This window comes from Lonchura striata, chromosome 6 (genome assembly GCF_046129695.1).
Source record: "Lonchura striata isolate bLonStr1 chromosome 6, bLonStr1.mat, whole genome shotgun sequence".
NCBI lineage: Eukaryota > Metazoa > Chordata > Aves > Passeriformes > Estrildidae > Lonchura > Lonchura striata.
The window spans coordinates 31,575,568-31,593,321 of NC_134608.1; the positions used below are offsets into that span (position 1 = coordinate 31,575,568).

Below are 17,754 nucleotides of genomic sequence, written 5' to 3' on the forward strand. Positions count from 1 at the left end.
AGTAACCAAGAACACATATATTCATTGTTCATCCACAGCTTTATTTTAAGGACTACATAGAGCAAGTACAAGCTGAAATAATTGTTCTCTTTCTGCACTGTAGCCTGCTTCTTTAGCAAAGAAAACTCAACTTCATCACAAATTTTAGGCCTTTTTAATAATATCATTAGTCTTCAACAATTTTCAATCTTTTCTAAATTAATTTTGATTGCACAAAATTTTAAGTGCCGGAAAAGAAAAACAGGCATTTGGCATACAAAGAAAGGAAATAACAAGGAGATAAAGAAAGATTCAAGTTTCTACATAATGTTTGCTATATTCAATTATTCATATGAGGAAATTTGAGCTTCAGGCAATCATGCTGTCCAGCCAATCCTCGAGCTCTTCTTCAGTAACATCTTTAGATGTATTTTGCTGCTGCTGTGATGATGTGCTCTTGTCTTCAGGCATATCTACTTTTAAAGGCTCTAGAGAAGCGAAAACAAGAACACTGAATATGTGTAAACAAATCCATATTACCTCTGTCCTGCACTGCTTTACTTTGAATACACAACTGACTGTATTTAAACACAATCTCCCCTTCTTGAAGAACAGCAAGTCATATTCCAAAAATAGTTTCCATGTGCAACTTCATTTTGTAAAATCAATGCTAGTAAAGTTTGAAAGCAGTATTTAAGAGAAGCCATCAGAAATAGCTGTCAATTCTTCTGTACGCTATTAGCACAGTGAACTAAAGGTTGATGAAGTTACACAAATACTTTATCTTCCCTGCAATAAAATTCACTAGCAGTACACATTTTTTTTTAAAAATTAAGTTTTTGCTAAACCATAAGCCCAATGCTGTTTCACAGAGGAATTTCACTTAATGTTTAAAGTAAACTGACCATTGTGAAACTTCAGGTTAGTGAGGACCTAAAACTAAAAATGAATGAGCCAGAACACAGCCTCAGATAAATGAAATGCAGTGTGACAGTTTATGATAGTAGACTACTGACTGGCTAATCAAAAATTCAAAAACATCAACATGGAGAGCAGTGGAAATTAAATAAGGTCATGCTGGGGAGAAAACTTACCATTTTCTTTACAATCCATTTTCAAATCTTTCTCAGTTGATATGCTGTAGGATAATGTACCTGATGAAGTTCTATTTTCTGTATTAATGGGAGCCTCCAGATTCAGGAGAAGATCTAGTTCTTCATCCAAATGGTCAGTGTCTTGATTTGATAGTGGATGGACTCTTTGAAATGATTCTCCTGCATTTCCCCTAGAGCCATTTTTACTCCCAGGTTCTGATGGAGCAACAGAATTACCAAGAGGATGGGAGACCAACACGGTTTCACTTTGAGCCAGAGACTGTCGGAACAGCTGCTCTCTCTTCTTCCCATCTTCAAAAATTTTAGATTTCATCTGTGGAATCTCTAGAGGTGTTGATGCCTATGGGTAGAAGAAAGGACTTGAGTCCTTATAATGATTATCTGTTATTACTATTCTGTCTAATTTCAATTATAATTCATACTTGCTATAGTTGATCACTTAATAAGGTACAGGAAATTTGCCCAGAATTGAATTAAGAAGTAAAAGTAAACTAAAGTTATCTTGATACTTTTTCAAAAGCAAATGCAAAATACAAACTCCTTTTATACCTTATTAGAGAATATGAGATTGTATGCTAACACTGGCACTGACAGAATCATAGAATGGTTTGGTTTGGAAGAGATCTCAAAGATTACCTGTTCTAAACTGCCTGCCACACGTAGGGAACTTTCCACTAATCCAGATTGCTCAAAGCCTCAATCCAACCTGGCATTGAACACTTCCAGGGATAGGTAGTCCATAGCTTCTCTAGGAAAGCTGTTCCAGTGCCTCACCACTCCTACAGTCAAGAACTTCTTGAAATCTAATCTAAATCAACCCTCCTTCAGATTAAAGCTATTTCCCTTGTCCTATCTACACATGCCAATGTGAGAAGTCCCACTCCAGCTCTGTTCTGTAGGTACTGAAAGGTTCTGGAAGACCTCTCTGGCACCTTCTGTTCTCCAGCCTGAAGAGTCCCAACTCTCAGCCTGTCTTCACAGGAGAGGTGCTCCAGCTCTCTGATCAACTTTGTGGCCTTCCTCTGCACTCACTCCAACACCTCTCCCAACCTGATGGTCAGGTTTCCTTTGAAACATGTCACACATTGCTGAGTAATGCTGAGCTTTTCATTCACACCCAAAGTCCTCGTTAGGGCTAGTCTTAAACCTTCTGTAAGGGCCATACTTCTTGCTTTGACAAATGTATCCTTTTAAGAATTTATTTTAATATTTAAATTTCACTGGCTCTTTTTCTCTTACAATAGTGTTTTCTTTTTCACAGTTTGAAAGAACACTTTACTAATATTGCTGCTATCCTTCTACTGGAGAATAAATTATACTTCCTTCACCTGTACAATTGACAGTTTTACCTATGAGGATTAATTCATGGAGAAAAGCATGCTTGTTGATATTAGCTATGTAGAAGATTAAATCACAATTAATATACTTAGCAGGAAGAATGTGAAAACACAAAATTTTGGTGCAAACTTTTAACAGCTGCTAACAAGAGAAGCAAACACTAAAACAGTGCAATAATTCTGTATCAAACACTCAATACGCAATTTAAAATCTAATATACTGCACATCCAGACATTTTGTTTAAGGTCAAATAGGCACACAAAAAGTGTCAATAGAGGGGTATCCTGCATTACATGCCACTTGATACACATCTAAATGAATGCATTTATTTATATAATACATTCTACTTCTGTCTGAAGACTTATCATTCTTGCACACATTATTTCTCCTAAAATATTTGCATTTTTTTGTGAACTTTCACAGCATTACCTGCACAAGGTCAGCAGCTATATTCAGCCTCAGATGTAGAGGCAATTCCTGAAGGGCCTGGACCAAAGACTGGCAGTCAACAGAAAGTGCAGAGAACTGAAACACAATACAACAGATAGTACACTTGTGAAAAAAAACCACAACCAACCAAATACAAAAACATCCACCAACAAAAACCATCAGAATTTTAATGTATTCCATTTGCTTGTCGCATACATTCAAGAAATCCAATGAAATACACAAATTAATAGTTTAAAATACATGTTTACGAAGCAGCTTGGCTAAATAATAACATATAAATGCCTAAAATGCATATAATCGCTTAAGGTTTAAAAACAAGGTATAAATAGAATGCTCCTTAGCCAATACCTTGAAATTCCAAAGTAGGAAATAGTTCAGGAAGTCAACAATGGCATAAGAAGCTTTTCCAGCTGAAACATCTTTTGAACTGTGAAGCTTTCATGCAGTGTGAAATGCTATTATTTAATGAGTTGCCACTATTTCCTAAGCAATCATCCCATGCAGCTCCTGTGTGGCTAAATTTAATGCCTCAACAGAAGCCTTTTCATACTTCCCCATTTTTTCAAATGTTTTGATACTTCCAAAAGCAGCAAAGTATATATTTACAAACATTTCTAAAATTACTCTCCAGAAAGATTTGCTACTGCTGCTAAATGAGAACTTATTACTGCGACAGGTATTGAAGTTGCCTTTTCTCTTGACCCTTTTAAAAAAACAAATGTACACAAAATGGACCAGCAATATTTCTGGTTTCTACAGAACAGACCAGATTTCAGTAGTTTTAAAACAGACTTCAAGCTCAGAGTACAACAGAACATTCTGAACACATTCACCATGGATAAACTGGCAAAGATAAATCTGATATCCATCATATATTTTAAAATCTGACAACAAAATGCTTAAGTTCAGTCTAATGCTCTCAGTCTGTATTTTCATGGAAGTAGAGAAGTTGCTTCCAAATCTCACTTGAAGAGACAAAAATTTGTCCCTCTCAATATGATGTAGACTGGCACAGACATTTAAAATAAATACTCATAAATCCGGAGGGTTTTGGGACATATCATAAGAGATTTGTCAAAGAAATTCATACTGTTTCCAAAAGCTCATCAACACCTTTTAACAGGCTTTTAACACCTGCACATGAAGCAAGAATGAACATCAAAGACATAGTGCATTCTGACAGTATATTTGCAAAATAAAAATAAATTTTTAAAAGAAACAATGCAGTCAATTTAACAGATTCTTTTATCCAAATTCAGGGTCTGGTATCCAGTAATGAGAATAAAAGGACTGAAAAAATATATGATGTATGAATTTTTCTTCTGTACTGAGAACTTCATTTTACAATGGATTAGTGATCACCATCAAAGATGATTGGACTGGTGAAAGTAACCTCACAAAGTCTTTAGCAAATAATTCTTGTTGCCCAGCAATGAACTAGATGTTCAGAAAATAAAGTTATTTTGACAGATAAGGATCTAACGTGTCTTCTGCACAGTTGCAAAAGACAAGGAAATTGTATGAATCTGGTAACACAAAAATTCTAAAAGGTATAACTGAATAACAAATATTTAAGTGCAGTTTGGAAGAGCTATGTATACATGCAAAAATATTAACATGAATGAACATTGCAAATGAAACTAAAAAAGTGGAGATAGGGAAGAGGAGAAAATGCTGAGGATAAAGGAAAAGGGGTATTTTGAGCTATAACATAATAGAAGAAGGAATTTGATATCTAAGTAGAGAATTCTCTAGAAGTGGTGTTCTAATAAAATGCAAAGGGATCAAAGCAGTACATAATAGATTATGAACACTTCATGGCACATAGCATTATTTGCTCAAAAAAATAGTAGAGGCATACTTTGTTGCTGGAATTGTCATTTTTTAATTGAAAAATCCAAATGACTAATAACTGTGCTTTTTCAATTGCAGACCATGGTATGAATGAGACCATGATTTTTATTGCATTTTATCAATATGCAATAGAGCAAATCTACTTTTTGTGAAAATGAAAGACAGTACTCTTAATAAATTGAAATTCTGTTATTGTTGATGTCACTGTAACATTTCCATTCCACATTTGAAACTGATGCTTTGCCATTGCTTTCTACAAAAGACAGAGAATGAGAAATATCTAATAATTCTGGAACTAGTCTGCTTTATTCTGTTTCCTCATAAACAATTTATTTCAGTTTAAAATTCTCTAATACTGTACATAATATAGACAGGCAAAGAACTAGAAACAGGTGAGTTAAGAGGCAATGGCCAGGAATTTGGCAAAGAGTATCTAGGATGAAAATTAGACTTAGATTTGCCTTCCTGGGAAAAGAAAGATGGGTCATAAAAAAAATGAGATATCAAGCTGAAGATCAGAGACAATGTGAAAAATCAGATAATGCTATGAAACCATCTGGGACAGGATTCTGGATTAAAATAAGAAATCAAAGGAAGGGCAATGGTGACAACATGTAACTTCAGTCTGCTCACAATGGCTTTAGCCATTCAGGAATTAATTATTGTGTTCTAATCACCTAAATGCTATAATGAAAAGCCTCTGAGGAAATTATGAAGAAATTAATATTTGGGATACTGACACCATCCTGCACACTAGGAATGGAAGAACCGTTAAAAAAAAATAGTCACTGGAAGCCTGTGTTCCACTGAAGAAACAGGTGATGGTTTACACAAATGTTGTATTTGGGTTTAGTTCCTCACTTTAATTTGATTTTGCAACCCTAAAGTACCTTTAAATACCTCTTTCCAGGGAATAATTATTGTAATATTTTAGAAAATAAATAGCAAAATTTTAAAATTTTAATATATGTGTATGTTACAAGAGACACTCAAGCAGAATTTAACAGCAATTTTAAGAAAAGTCTGGAAGACAAAAGCATATATTTTTCAAAAATTTAGGTGAACTGGACGAGGAAGACCGCTGCAGAGATTGAGACACTTTAAGGTATCCTGATAGAGAAAAACAGGACACCTCTACTGCTAAGCTCCTTTTTATTCAAGCATAAAGAATTCATAAAAAATCTAGTTGGTATCCTAATTATTTAGGGCATGAAGTTCCAACCAGAGGATATGAACTGTTAATTTGAAGAAACTGGAATGCTTCACAATCCAATATATGAATATACTCTTACAGGTTTTGTTATAGTCATTCTATTAAACACTTTTCTCTTGAATACAGCTGAAAAAGGAAGGCTGAATTCCTGTGTCAGTAAAGCAAAGAGACAGTCCCTTATTTCTCTTCACTGAAGGGCTTTCTTGTTCTTTCCTCCCAACATAACTTAAAAACTGAGCCTGTGGTTTTGATTAGTCTTCAGGAGAAAACAAAAGGATGAGGCCGAAGCACAAGAGCCTCTAGCATTAGAGAGAAGTCGATAAAATATACAGAATAAAGAGTGCTATTGTTGTATTAAAAATTTGTTGCTGAAGGCACAGCTGCCTAGATATTCTGTCTGAGGTGATTATCTATATAAAATCATTTGAATGATAATTCTGTTACCTGCTTATGGCATATACTTTCTTTATCCCATTCCTTCTCATCAGCAAATCGAAACTGTGTAAAGGAATTTCCTAAGGGAAAGAAACAAAAAATATATTTATTTAAAAAAATAATAAAAGTGTTTTCTCTGAAGTTCCCAACTACAAAGAGGTAAATTCAGGAAATAAATCTCACCTCTTATTAATGCTGCTTGCATTCACAATATTAAACTTATTTGTGCCTAACTTCTATAGGACTTTTAAACACTTATTGCAAAATAGCACTAAAAAGGGGCAACAAATACAAAACTGAATGATGAGGTGTTATGCACCATGCCAATATGCAAGATTTTCATTCAAAGGTCCAGTTTGGACAACATACTAGGAATACATAAACTATTCACAGAGGGAATGTCTTATGAACAGCTTTGAAAGTTCTGTAGATAGACTTTCTCTTACCAACATGGAAATATTTCTAAAAATAAATTGTAAATATTCTTTTAAATCACTTTGTACAAACCAAATAAAGACTTTCTATTGTCTGATAGCTATATTCTCTCTCTTCCTACTACTCCCTCCTCCAGCTCATCATTAGAAAAAGGCACTGAACCCCAAATTCCAATTTGTATGCAAAAAGGACTGAATTAAAACAAATCCTTAAAAAGGATTAATTAAGTTAAATATAGTTACGAAATCTTTTAGCCTATTACATTCCTTCAAGCCAGTAGAAACTTTTTCTTACCATAAGGGATAGTGGAATATCCTTTTGCCTGAAAAGCAATATTTCTATCGCAGCCCCATGTTGTGTTATAAAAGACAGACCTACATTTATTTACTGAAAAAAAAAACCATAGCAGAACTCCAGTAACTCAAAAAAAATTAAGTATGGTCTGTAACAGAGGAAACATGAAAGACGCGGGTTGCAAGATGATGGCCAAAGGTACAGAGTAAGAGAAATCTAAGATGTTTCTTCTTAGACTGTGATTTAGGGATAAATAACTTGCAGGAGCTCTCTTAGGATTAAAAAAAAAAAAAAAAAAAAAAAAAAAAAAAGCCATGCAGAATGAAGGAGATGAAATGTGATCCTGAGAATTAGAGAGCTACTAAGTTGGTTAAAGGTCTGGAGGGTCTCTCTTTTGAAAAAAGGCTGAGTGAGCTGGGCCTGTTCAGTCTCAAGAAGAGATGACTGAAAGGGGATTTCATCACTGTCTGTCAGCATCTGAAGGGAGGGTGTCAAGATGCTCTCCTTGGTGGTGCCAAGCAATAGGACAAGAGGCAATGGGTAAAAACTGATGCACAGGAAGTTACACCAAAACATGAAGAAGAACTTCTTTCCTGTGAGCACTGGAACAGGTTGTCCAGGGAGGTTGTGGAGTCTCCCTCACTAGTGATATTCAAGAACCAACTGGACACAATGCTGTGCCATGTGCTCTGGGATGACCCTGCTTGAGCAGGGAGGTTGGGCCAGATGACCCACTGTGTTCCCTTCCAACGTGACTCATTCTGGGATCATCTGTAAATCACTGTAATTTATTTCAGCAGTTGGCTGAGAAGCTACAGCTCTCTCAAAAAGACAATGAATGCCCTAGAGCAAGTTTTCAATGGCTTCATCAACAATTGATCATCTAGCTTTCATTTGGCTCTAAACATCCTAACTGCCATTCATACCTTTGATGATTCCTGAACCGTGCCCTTAATCCTGCAGACAAAATCTGAACATATAATCTGCTTTCCCCAAAATGACTTGTTCTACATTGTCTACCTGTCCCAAAATGTAGGAGAGTGCAACCGTCCAGCAGTTTTACTCAATATCCAGCAAGCATCAGCTAGCTTCTGTTTTGCAAAAAAAAAAAAAAAAAAAAGGAATAAACAGCAAAATGGCACAGTAATTGGCCTATTTCTTTGCCAAATATTGAGAAACAACAGATCTAATCATCTTTAGGTAGAATTTAAAATTTATTGGCTGTGAATTTTAATTTGTTTTTTTAATATCTAAAGTGCACTTCTAGTTCATTGCATTTCATGTATGGTGATTGGGTATGCAAATATATGCTAGTAACACTTAATACCTGGCACACCCACCACAATAATTTTCAGAATCAGTACATCAAGAAAGTGACCTTCTCAGCTGAATATTTGTATAAATATTTAAGGCCATTACCATGCCCAGCTTTAATAAGTATTTCTTTGTTTTCAATTGCTTTATCTTAACATGGCTCAGCAGAATTGTGTTGATATACCACCTTGCCTGATCGCCTATGTTTTGGTTTACTTTCAGTGTCTCCAGAGATTACTATGTTGAAAACAGCCATTATCAAACAGTACAAGTGCCAATTATTAAAAATAAGCACTGAAATGAACAATTAGATATCTAATAAAGTGGCTAATTTTACAAATGTTTGTTCATACAATAAAAACACCAGGTTCCACACTTTTTCTAGGGATGCTCAGCAGTGTGGAAAAATAAGACCCTATATCTTTATGCATCTATCTGCACATGCAAACACTTAACTTGAGCACTCACAGCTGTCTCACTACTGACAAAGGCACCTCCCCATTCATTGACAAGAGGAAATAAATGCCTCTGTTTCAAAATATCTAGAGTACTGCTAATACATAAGAACTAATACATAAGAACTAATTCTGAAAACCAAAGAAATAAAGATATTAGTCTCCTGATTTTAAAATTGGTTTGAAAATGTGAAAATTAATGTTTTAACAGCTCATATTTTAAAGGCTCTATTTAGTTACATTTGCAAAGAAGTCCTACCAAAACCAAAATGGTCCTCAAAGTCTTCCAACTACTAGAATAAGGGCAGAAGTACTTTCTTCCCATATTCCCAAAACTGCTCTAGTTATTGCTCATGCTGCTTCAAGGAGGAAATAGGTTTCTCTACTCTTATAAAAGAGTAAAATTAAACTAAATGATTAGTTAAATGCTTTCAGTATCTGAGAATGATCAGATGCAAAGTAATTAAATCAACCTACTTCATCTGAAAAATCCACTGGGTCAAGAACTGGTTTATGACTGTCCACACTCACAAAGTTGGCAATCATGGATCCTCAGTTTGATACTGTATTGCTGAATTAAAGAGTATGACTTAAACTGTAGTTTAATTAGGCTCTTTATGTAAGCTAACAAAGCATGCATTTCAAATGGAAAAGCATAACTACAATTCACAGTAGCATATTTAATGCAAATTATGTCAATGAGAATGTTAGTCTAACCAATTATCTTTTCACAAGTTCTTTTACCCTGAAAATAACCTTTTATTCCATGAATAGTAATCAAACCACTTGCAATAACTCTTGAGTTACTTTCAACATAAAAAAGCATTTTTTTTCTTGAGAATAATTTTATGTTACCTACAAGTATCATTTGGCCTTCAAATACAGAATAGCTGAGAATAATGTGTTCAAGTAAACCTTACACACAGTCTTTAGTAACAGTCATGATGAGCAAATATTAAACAACACTATTCATTGTTTAAAATGTGAAATTATTATGAAAATAGCAGAACTAAACTACTTTGCTTTCCTACCACTCAAATATATCATAAACCTAAATCAATTTATTTAAATAAAAGGTATCTTTCTATTTTTCATTACCCCATTATCTTTTCCTATAATTATTCATTGGATAGCAGAATCAAGACACATCTTACTTGTAATCTATAGTAAATATTCTCTCATTTGTGAAATTTAAAGTCTAAAAATAGAAAAAAAATTGAAGAAAATCAGTTTTCAGCAGGAAAAATGCTATTAGTGGAATGATTTTGTTAATTTAAAACCTCTCTCAATCATAAAAAACATTACTGAAGACAGAGGAAAAATACTCTGTAGTCTTAAGAGATGAAATTTGAGGATGAGAATAGCAAGGAATTAATATGATCCTTCTAAGATTGCCATGGCTGTAAAGAAGAGCTGCAAGTGCAAATATTATACTCTAAATCCACTTTTTAATCATTATCTCTCTTTTAGCCCCCATTGGCTACTGAACGGTGCTATAAGGTTTCCCCAGAGTCTTCTCTTCCTCAGGCTGAAATCCCCCAACTCTTTCAGCTTATCTCCATAGAAGACTGATAGCAAGGATATTCGTAGCCTGCACTGCAAACTATACAGGATATTTGTAATCAGATTCATAAAGAACAATATTCTTTGTCATAACTATGCAACACTACTAATCACATTTTAAAATAAAAACATCTGACCAAACAGCAGGATTATCTGACCAAGGCTAAATGATGCCTTCAAAATTTAAAATGTGCCACAGAGAAAGGAGTGAGAAGGAAGGATCTTTTGAAATCAATGCTGGTTCTGAAACAAAGAGTGTCTGTTCAGGAAGAACAGAACTAATTTAACACATAAAGGAACTGCAGCTTATTGAAATCAAAGGCAGATACCAATTTTTTTTCAAAGGAGAAGCAGGGTGAAGCCAACAAGTACCAAAATACACAATGATTAAAAAAGAAAAAACTGCAGAACTACACACAAAAAAATCCCCAAGGAATGCCTCTAATGCAGAGGCTAACAAGAGTCAGGAAAACCAAACAAATAAATTTATACCAAAAGAGGTTTAGAAAAACAAACAGTAGTACACTTACTTCTTTATGATGCCAGGTGACTAAGAAATATGACAGAAGGAATAGGAATGCCTTTAAAGCTTTAAAGACCCAAATGACAGCTCAAGGATACTGGGAACAGTGAAAGGGAAACTGCGGAAGACTATGCAATACCAGCTCAATGTGTTTGATGGGCAGAGTAGAAACTATCAGAAATTTAATGGCTATGCAGATAAATACAGTGTTTTGGGGAAGAGTCAACATGGCATGTGGAGTTCTGCTTGTGATCTAAGACAACTTCTTGAAAGAGCCAAAATATCATGCACATAAGCAGGATCTAGTTCATACAATTTACATGCACTTCCAAAAGTTCTCACTGACATCCCACTCCCTTTCCCATCCAAGACTTCAGAGCACCAAAAAAGAGGAGGCTTTGTATGAATAAATAATTACCTTAAAGTAGGAAGAAAAGAGTCAATTGCCAATTTTCACATCAAAAGAAACAACCTGTGCAATTCTCTGGGGCTCTAGCTGTTTAATCTCTTCCCTCAATTAAAACAGAAGAGAAGAGGAGAAAATGAAGTAACAAAATTTGCTGATGATACCATGTGTTAGTGCAGATGAAGGCAGGCTGTGAAGAACATAAGAACTCCGTAAGACTAAGAAATCAGATTTTAAAATGGCAAATGAAGCTCAATACTGAAAATGCAACAGGCAGTGATTCTCAAAGAAAGTTTAGAGCTAACCAACACCATTCCAAATCAAAATCAGTGCTACACAGTGTGCAAAGCAGCAAACCCTGTGTAATTCTTAAAAAGGCAGGAGTGAACAGCACATAGAACATCATTGCATCACTATCATGTATTACCTTGAATACTGTGTGGAGTCTTGGTTTCCCAAGCCCAGTCTCAAAAAATGTAACAACATTAGAAAAGGCATAGAACAGATTCTGGATCAGAAGCAATTTAGTGCCTTAAGCCAAAGGAGGGGAACCAAGGGAACATGAAAGATCTGAAAGCAGGAAAAGGCATAAAAAGGGAGATGGGGACTAACTGCTCATTGTCTCCTCCCACCTAGAGGCAGCAAATGAACCCAGCGGGTAACAGATTCAAAACAGATAAAATGTGGCAAATCTTTATAACTTGAAGCTGGATTGTGGGACTCCAGGCCACCAGATAGTGCAGACAGCACAACATGCAAGAAGGCATATAGGACAACTATTTCTAAACACAAAGATTGCACATCTGGCTCAGATGTGTCCCTCAGACAAACTATTGCAGGTCAAGAAAGTATGTGGGAGAGTAGCTTATAGTATAGTACATTCAGGTACCTTAGCTCAGGTGTCTCCAGATGGACCTTGGGTCTGCTTCAGTAGAACCAACCCTAAACTAAAGTAAATAGCTCGGGGTTTTTTACCTTTAGAGCTCTATTCTTCTCTTAATTGGCTATCTTTCTGCAAGAAAAATAAGGAGGAAAAGTAGGCAATTCACAAATTTATTTTTAGTCTGTAGCTGTGTTCTTTCAAGCCAATGCAAATTTCCCTTTTCTATTTTTTCTCACATTTTCTTAAGTTTATCACTATTTTTCATATGTAATTTTTTATTAATTATTTCATTACTATAGCTTTTGGAATGCTGCAAAAATGCAAAATATTAAGCTAAAATGCACTGAAAAAAAATATTCAATATTTCTGTCAACTACAGTAGCTTGGTATTCATAACCAGCAATCCCATCTCCTCCAGTATTCACTTTTTTTACTGAATAAACAATAAAATTATATTTAAGGTTAAAGTTACTGATTTCCCCATAGGTAAGCTTAAACTTTTCATTAAGTTTAAGCTAGTCACCTTAAATATTTACATTTTTCCTGATGCTTTATGACATTTTCTAGTGTCATTTTTTTTTATGCCACTAATTTATAACATACTTAGTGATTTTTAAATGTCACTGCAGCCAACTTGCAATATTAGACAAAGTTTATAAATCCGCAGAATATACTGATTTTTGAACAGTATCATTCAAGTAGGCTGGGGAAAAAAAAGGAAAATATTGCTGCATAACTTAATAATAAAAATGAAGCTTAATTACTGCACAAATACACAAGATCCATTAACTTTGTGATTATTCCTAGGGGTAGGGACAGAAACTCCTTTGGGTAAAAGGGAGAGAGCTCATATATTTTGATAAGACTAGATCCAACAGGGGAAAAAGTAGCTTCACAGAAGAGTTTGTGATCCACACAGACTGACAGTCCAAGGGAACTAACGGTCTGGCTCTTTGTGAAGACACTGCTTTCTCCAACACCATACAAACAACTAAAGTCAGTCCAGCACATGTCCATATCAGGAACCAAAGCTGAGATTCAACACTGGAAGAAAAGAAGAAATGGCAAGGTTCCCACGCACAAAGAAAGATTTGCATAACGTCAAACTGTAGAACTTAAAAGAGGAATCCATTTGCATTTGCTGTCACAAGGTGCCCTTATATTCTGGCTTGTCAGGAGAGACATCATGAAAAGAAAAGACTCCAAGAGGAACAACATTCAATCAGAATGAAAGACAGTAATCCCAAAAGATCCCTGGTTTGCCCGGTCTATTTACAGGAACCACTGTGTGGCAGCCACAGAGAACAGGAACTGAAGGATGGGAAGAGCAGAGAGGGATGCACTCCTCTGCATTCTAGTAAGCAAAATTACCCCCTTGACACCTTGGGGCAGACAGTACCTCTAAGCTCACACAACCACTTTAAAAGCAAAATGAGAGATTGGACGAACAGTTTAGTTTTATACTGAAGTGAGGCTAAAGCTGAAACAGCACCCTTCATTGATACTTTCGACTGTACAGATTGCAAATAATTCATCATCCTATCCTGCTAAGGTTTGATATATGAGTAGCTAAAAAATATATCCCATAATGGGCAAGAGAACTTCTGCCCTTCATTAGGGAGGTTTTAATTTTTCCTAAAGTACACACTAAGACCAATTTTTACAGTGTTTCCAAACCCAAAGTTTAAATACAATATGTGTTTCAAAAACACAATAAAAGTACTACTGTTGTTTAGATACCTCATATCACGCTAGATATAAGAAAGAATAACAGAAACTGCATGTCAATAGCTTTTGCTAAGTTGCAGACTGGCACTCACTGACCTAGGTTCTTTACCTTGCCCTATATAAGAAAAGTTCCTCACAATTATTCTTTATTAAGATTATTGTTCATTATACCTCCTGTGTAAACAGTGCTGTATGGTACCCAGGAGGTGACAACATCATTGCATTAGATTTATTCTTTCATTTTTCCATCTAAGAGAACTTCATATCTAACTGTCATGCAGTTAGATATAAACTGCTCTTAGGTACCTAAGATTAGTTGCATTGCATAAATTTACACTAGGATTACTACTGTTTTCTGTAAGCAGAATATTTGGTCTGAAAATTTCAAAATTCATTTCACAGCTTACTTGTCCATAAAATGCAGGAATAAAATAAGTCCCCTTTATTTCATATTGTACCTCCACCCACAAAAAAATCTATTTTTAAAAGAAGAATGCCCAAACTCCCACAACAGTAATCCTAGAGAAAACGAATGAACAAACTTAATAAATACTTTATTTTAACCAGCTTGCTAGTTTTTAGGTGCAGTAATAACCACTAATTAACAAAATTAGAGGAAAAAAAATCTCATATCTGCAGTCCTTACATGCCATACAAACACTGGAAAACTCTTTTGCTATCCCTCTTCCCTCCAATTTTATAGTAGACAAAACATAGAAGTTTACAATATATTTGACAGTTGAACATTCAAACTTCAAGTTTAAGCATTTAAAGCCAGTCTTAATTTTGAATGGTAAGTACACATGTAATTTGACACCCCTCACATTATTAGAATTTCAAAACAGTAAAAAAACTACATTCTTCTTAGCGCTACAGTTTTGACTCCTTATTCTTTGACAGAACATTTACAATGAAGAACATAATAGTATGATTAATAAATATTCTTTATGATGCTGTTCTGACTATTTTTAATATAATCACATCCAAACTAGTACTATCCTTCCCTAAAGCACAATTCACTATTCATGTAGGTGGTACATTATGCTCTGTCTATGAGACTATCTTTCAAAAGTATTCATAAATTATAGACAAATGTGCAGGCCTAAAAATATTCAAGCAGTTTGATACAGTGAGTATGAGGCTTGGCTTTCTTGCATTTATGGGGGGTTCTGCAAGATATGAGAAGTCATAGTACTAACATGAGCTTGCCAGATTTTTTTTTTTTTTAATGACACAAGAAATGTAGCTTTAGAAAACAGGAGGATTTTCCTCTGAAATGTTAATAAAATTACAAGAATTACAATTAGCAAATAGTAAATCTTGTAAAGCTCCAGTTCTATAAGAGTGCAAGAGCCTGGAAAGCATTTCTTTGTGTGTGCAAGTTACTCATACCCCTCCAAAGACAGTAGTGGATTGACTTATCAGAGAATTCTGAACATCAAATTAAAATTAACAGCAGATTGGTAAATCTTCACTTGTGGTAAAAAATACAAGCAAACAGCATACTGGATTTACCTTATCAAATACTTAAAAAGCTAATACATTCTTGGTCCAAAATTTACAAAATTGTGCTTTTTATGATTACCTACTGTGGAATTTTCCCATTGCTACAGAGCAATGGTCAAGGCAAAGTTTCAAAACCTGTATTAAAAGAAATTAAGAGTTCTTCTGCAAAGTGAAAAGAAAAAAAATAATTACTTACTATCTACAATTCTTTGTGCCATGTTAAAAGTAAATTGTAGCCACATAAAAGCTTCTGCTCATCTTTTATATTACGTACCTTGAGGAATTTTCTAACAGATTTATCATAAGTAAATAAAGCTTGGGTTAGCTCAACTGAAAACACCAGTACTCCTCATGCTAACCTCTGCTCTTGTGCTTTTGTCTTAAACATTCTACGTTCTATAGCTTACAATGCCCCTTAGCAACAAATCCTGTAGCCTTCTTATGCAGTTCTCCTTGTATGGAAGTTACAAGACCTTCAGCTCTCCCACAAATTAAGAAACAAGAATTGCTGGTGCAGAATGGAGAATTACAGCTTTCTGGATGACAAATACCATCTGGGCTATGTATTTACCACTGACACACAATGTTTCGCCTGTCTGAAAATGTAGAAGTATTGATTTTTATTTAATGATCTTCTGTATTCAAAGAGTAGAAAACTTAAATGTGCATTTTAATGTTGATTTTGAAATATTAATTTGAAGATTTTATTTTCCATCACACTATTGACATACTGTTAAATAGCATCATAGCAGTATCAAAATTCAAGTTTTCAGATATAGAAGACTGTGACATATCTGGTAATGTTGGCTAAACTGAAAAATCATCTGTATCCCAGCTATTCACTAGATATATTGTTTGCTGATGTTTTTATTTGTACTGTTTTTTCTACAATCTAGTTCTACAGAGATTAAAAAAATGGCTTGCACAACTCTGGCCCCAAGGACATTACATCATTATATTTATTTTAATGTCATGCTAAGGCCTTCACCACCTATTCATTCATCCACCACTCTGTTCTGTTCTAGCCCTGTTTACAGGGTTTTTTTTAATCTTTTAACCTTGTTTAAATCTATTCTTCCAGATTTCTGGTAATGACTGTGGTATTTTAAGTCCCTCCAGTCTACATGAAATATAATAAGCAGGTGCTAATCAATTAATTTTTTACTTTAGCAGGAACTGATCTGTGAATCATGCAGAAAATATTTTCTATTCTCTGCTCTGCCTTTTCAAATTGCATTGCTATTTCACTGTGCTCAGAAATACCCATGACATTTATCACACATTATTCTCAGTGTTTAATTCTGAATATGTATTTCAAAACAAAAGGTTGCAATATTTTTCTTTTGTTTACAGGAGTTTCAAAATGCTTCCCTTTTTTTCTTTTTGTTTCCTTCCCCCCCTTTCCCCCCCCCCCCCCACACACACACACAGAGCTTTTTTAATGTTTTCAGTCAACCTTGCCTTACTGGGTGCATTAATTTTGATCAGTTAGGAATCTGAGAGCAAGGATTAGCAGACAATTTTAAGTTCTTAGAATAGCTAAAAGATATTTAGCAGCTACAAATCTTAATGATATATATGTAAGAAGGAATAATAGTTTTCACAGAATAAGAAAAAGCATCCACCAAGATACTGCTCCTGTCCATGGGTTTTCCCACAGGTTAAAAAAAATTACCTTTTGTCTAAGCATACATTCAGGATTTTAATACCTCTTATGCTTTTGGTCAGCACCTTTAACATTTGTAAAATACCTGTGCTCATTTTGCTTTTAAGCTTCAGAGCCTAGAAAAGAATTAGAATCAATAAAATTTTTACGATGACAACAAGGTCACTTAGGCCTCTACTCTTAGCCTAACACGTTCAGTCTTCAACTCCCTTTAGATGGTCCAGAGGAAGTTTTATCCACAGGTTTCAGTTAGCATTTCTAAAGGTAAGCCCAAAACCAGGAACAATTTTCTTAACTGTGAAGGAATATACTGGGACATGATGGAAGTGAAAAATCTCTCTCTGTTGTAACCAAGAAATCTGTGGTACTACAGTGCCAGTTCTCATATTTGTCAAATACAGCCTATTTACAGGTTTAAACAGTTCTTTCTAAAGCACCTTAAGATCTAAGATCATACAAATGCTAACACCAGTATTTGTTGCCAGTCCTGCAACCACAAAAAACGTGTTCCTGCTGAAGCCTGATACTTCAGTTATCATTTCAAAATCACTTAAAGGTTTTGCCTACTGCAGAAGAAAAGAAAGAGAAAAGGTTTGA

General features: G+C 34.8%; 1 protein-coding gene across 1 annotated transcript in view; it reads right to left on the reverse strand.

Moving 5' to 3' along the window:
* Positions 1–20: 20 nt before the first annotated feature.
* Positions 21–17,754, reverse strand: part of AVEN (apoptosis and caspase activation inhibitor) — an 83,018-nt gene continuing 65,284 nt past the window's right edge. The window contains exons 3-6 of the mRNA XM_021539239.3: positions 6,394–6,464; positions 2,862–2,957; positions 1,074–1,434; positions 21–467 (exon numbers count right to left, since the gene is read on the reverse strand). Of these exons, the coding sequence (XP_021394914.2) occupies positions 349–467; positions 1,074–1,434; positions 2,862–2,957; positions 6,394–6,464 (647 nt within the window). The 3' untranslated portion in view covers positions 21–348. The remainder of the gene's footprint in view (positions 468–1,073; positions 1,435–2,861; positions 2,958–6,393; positions 6,465–17,754) is intronic.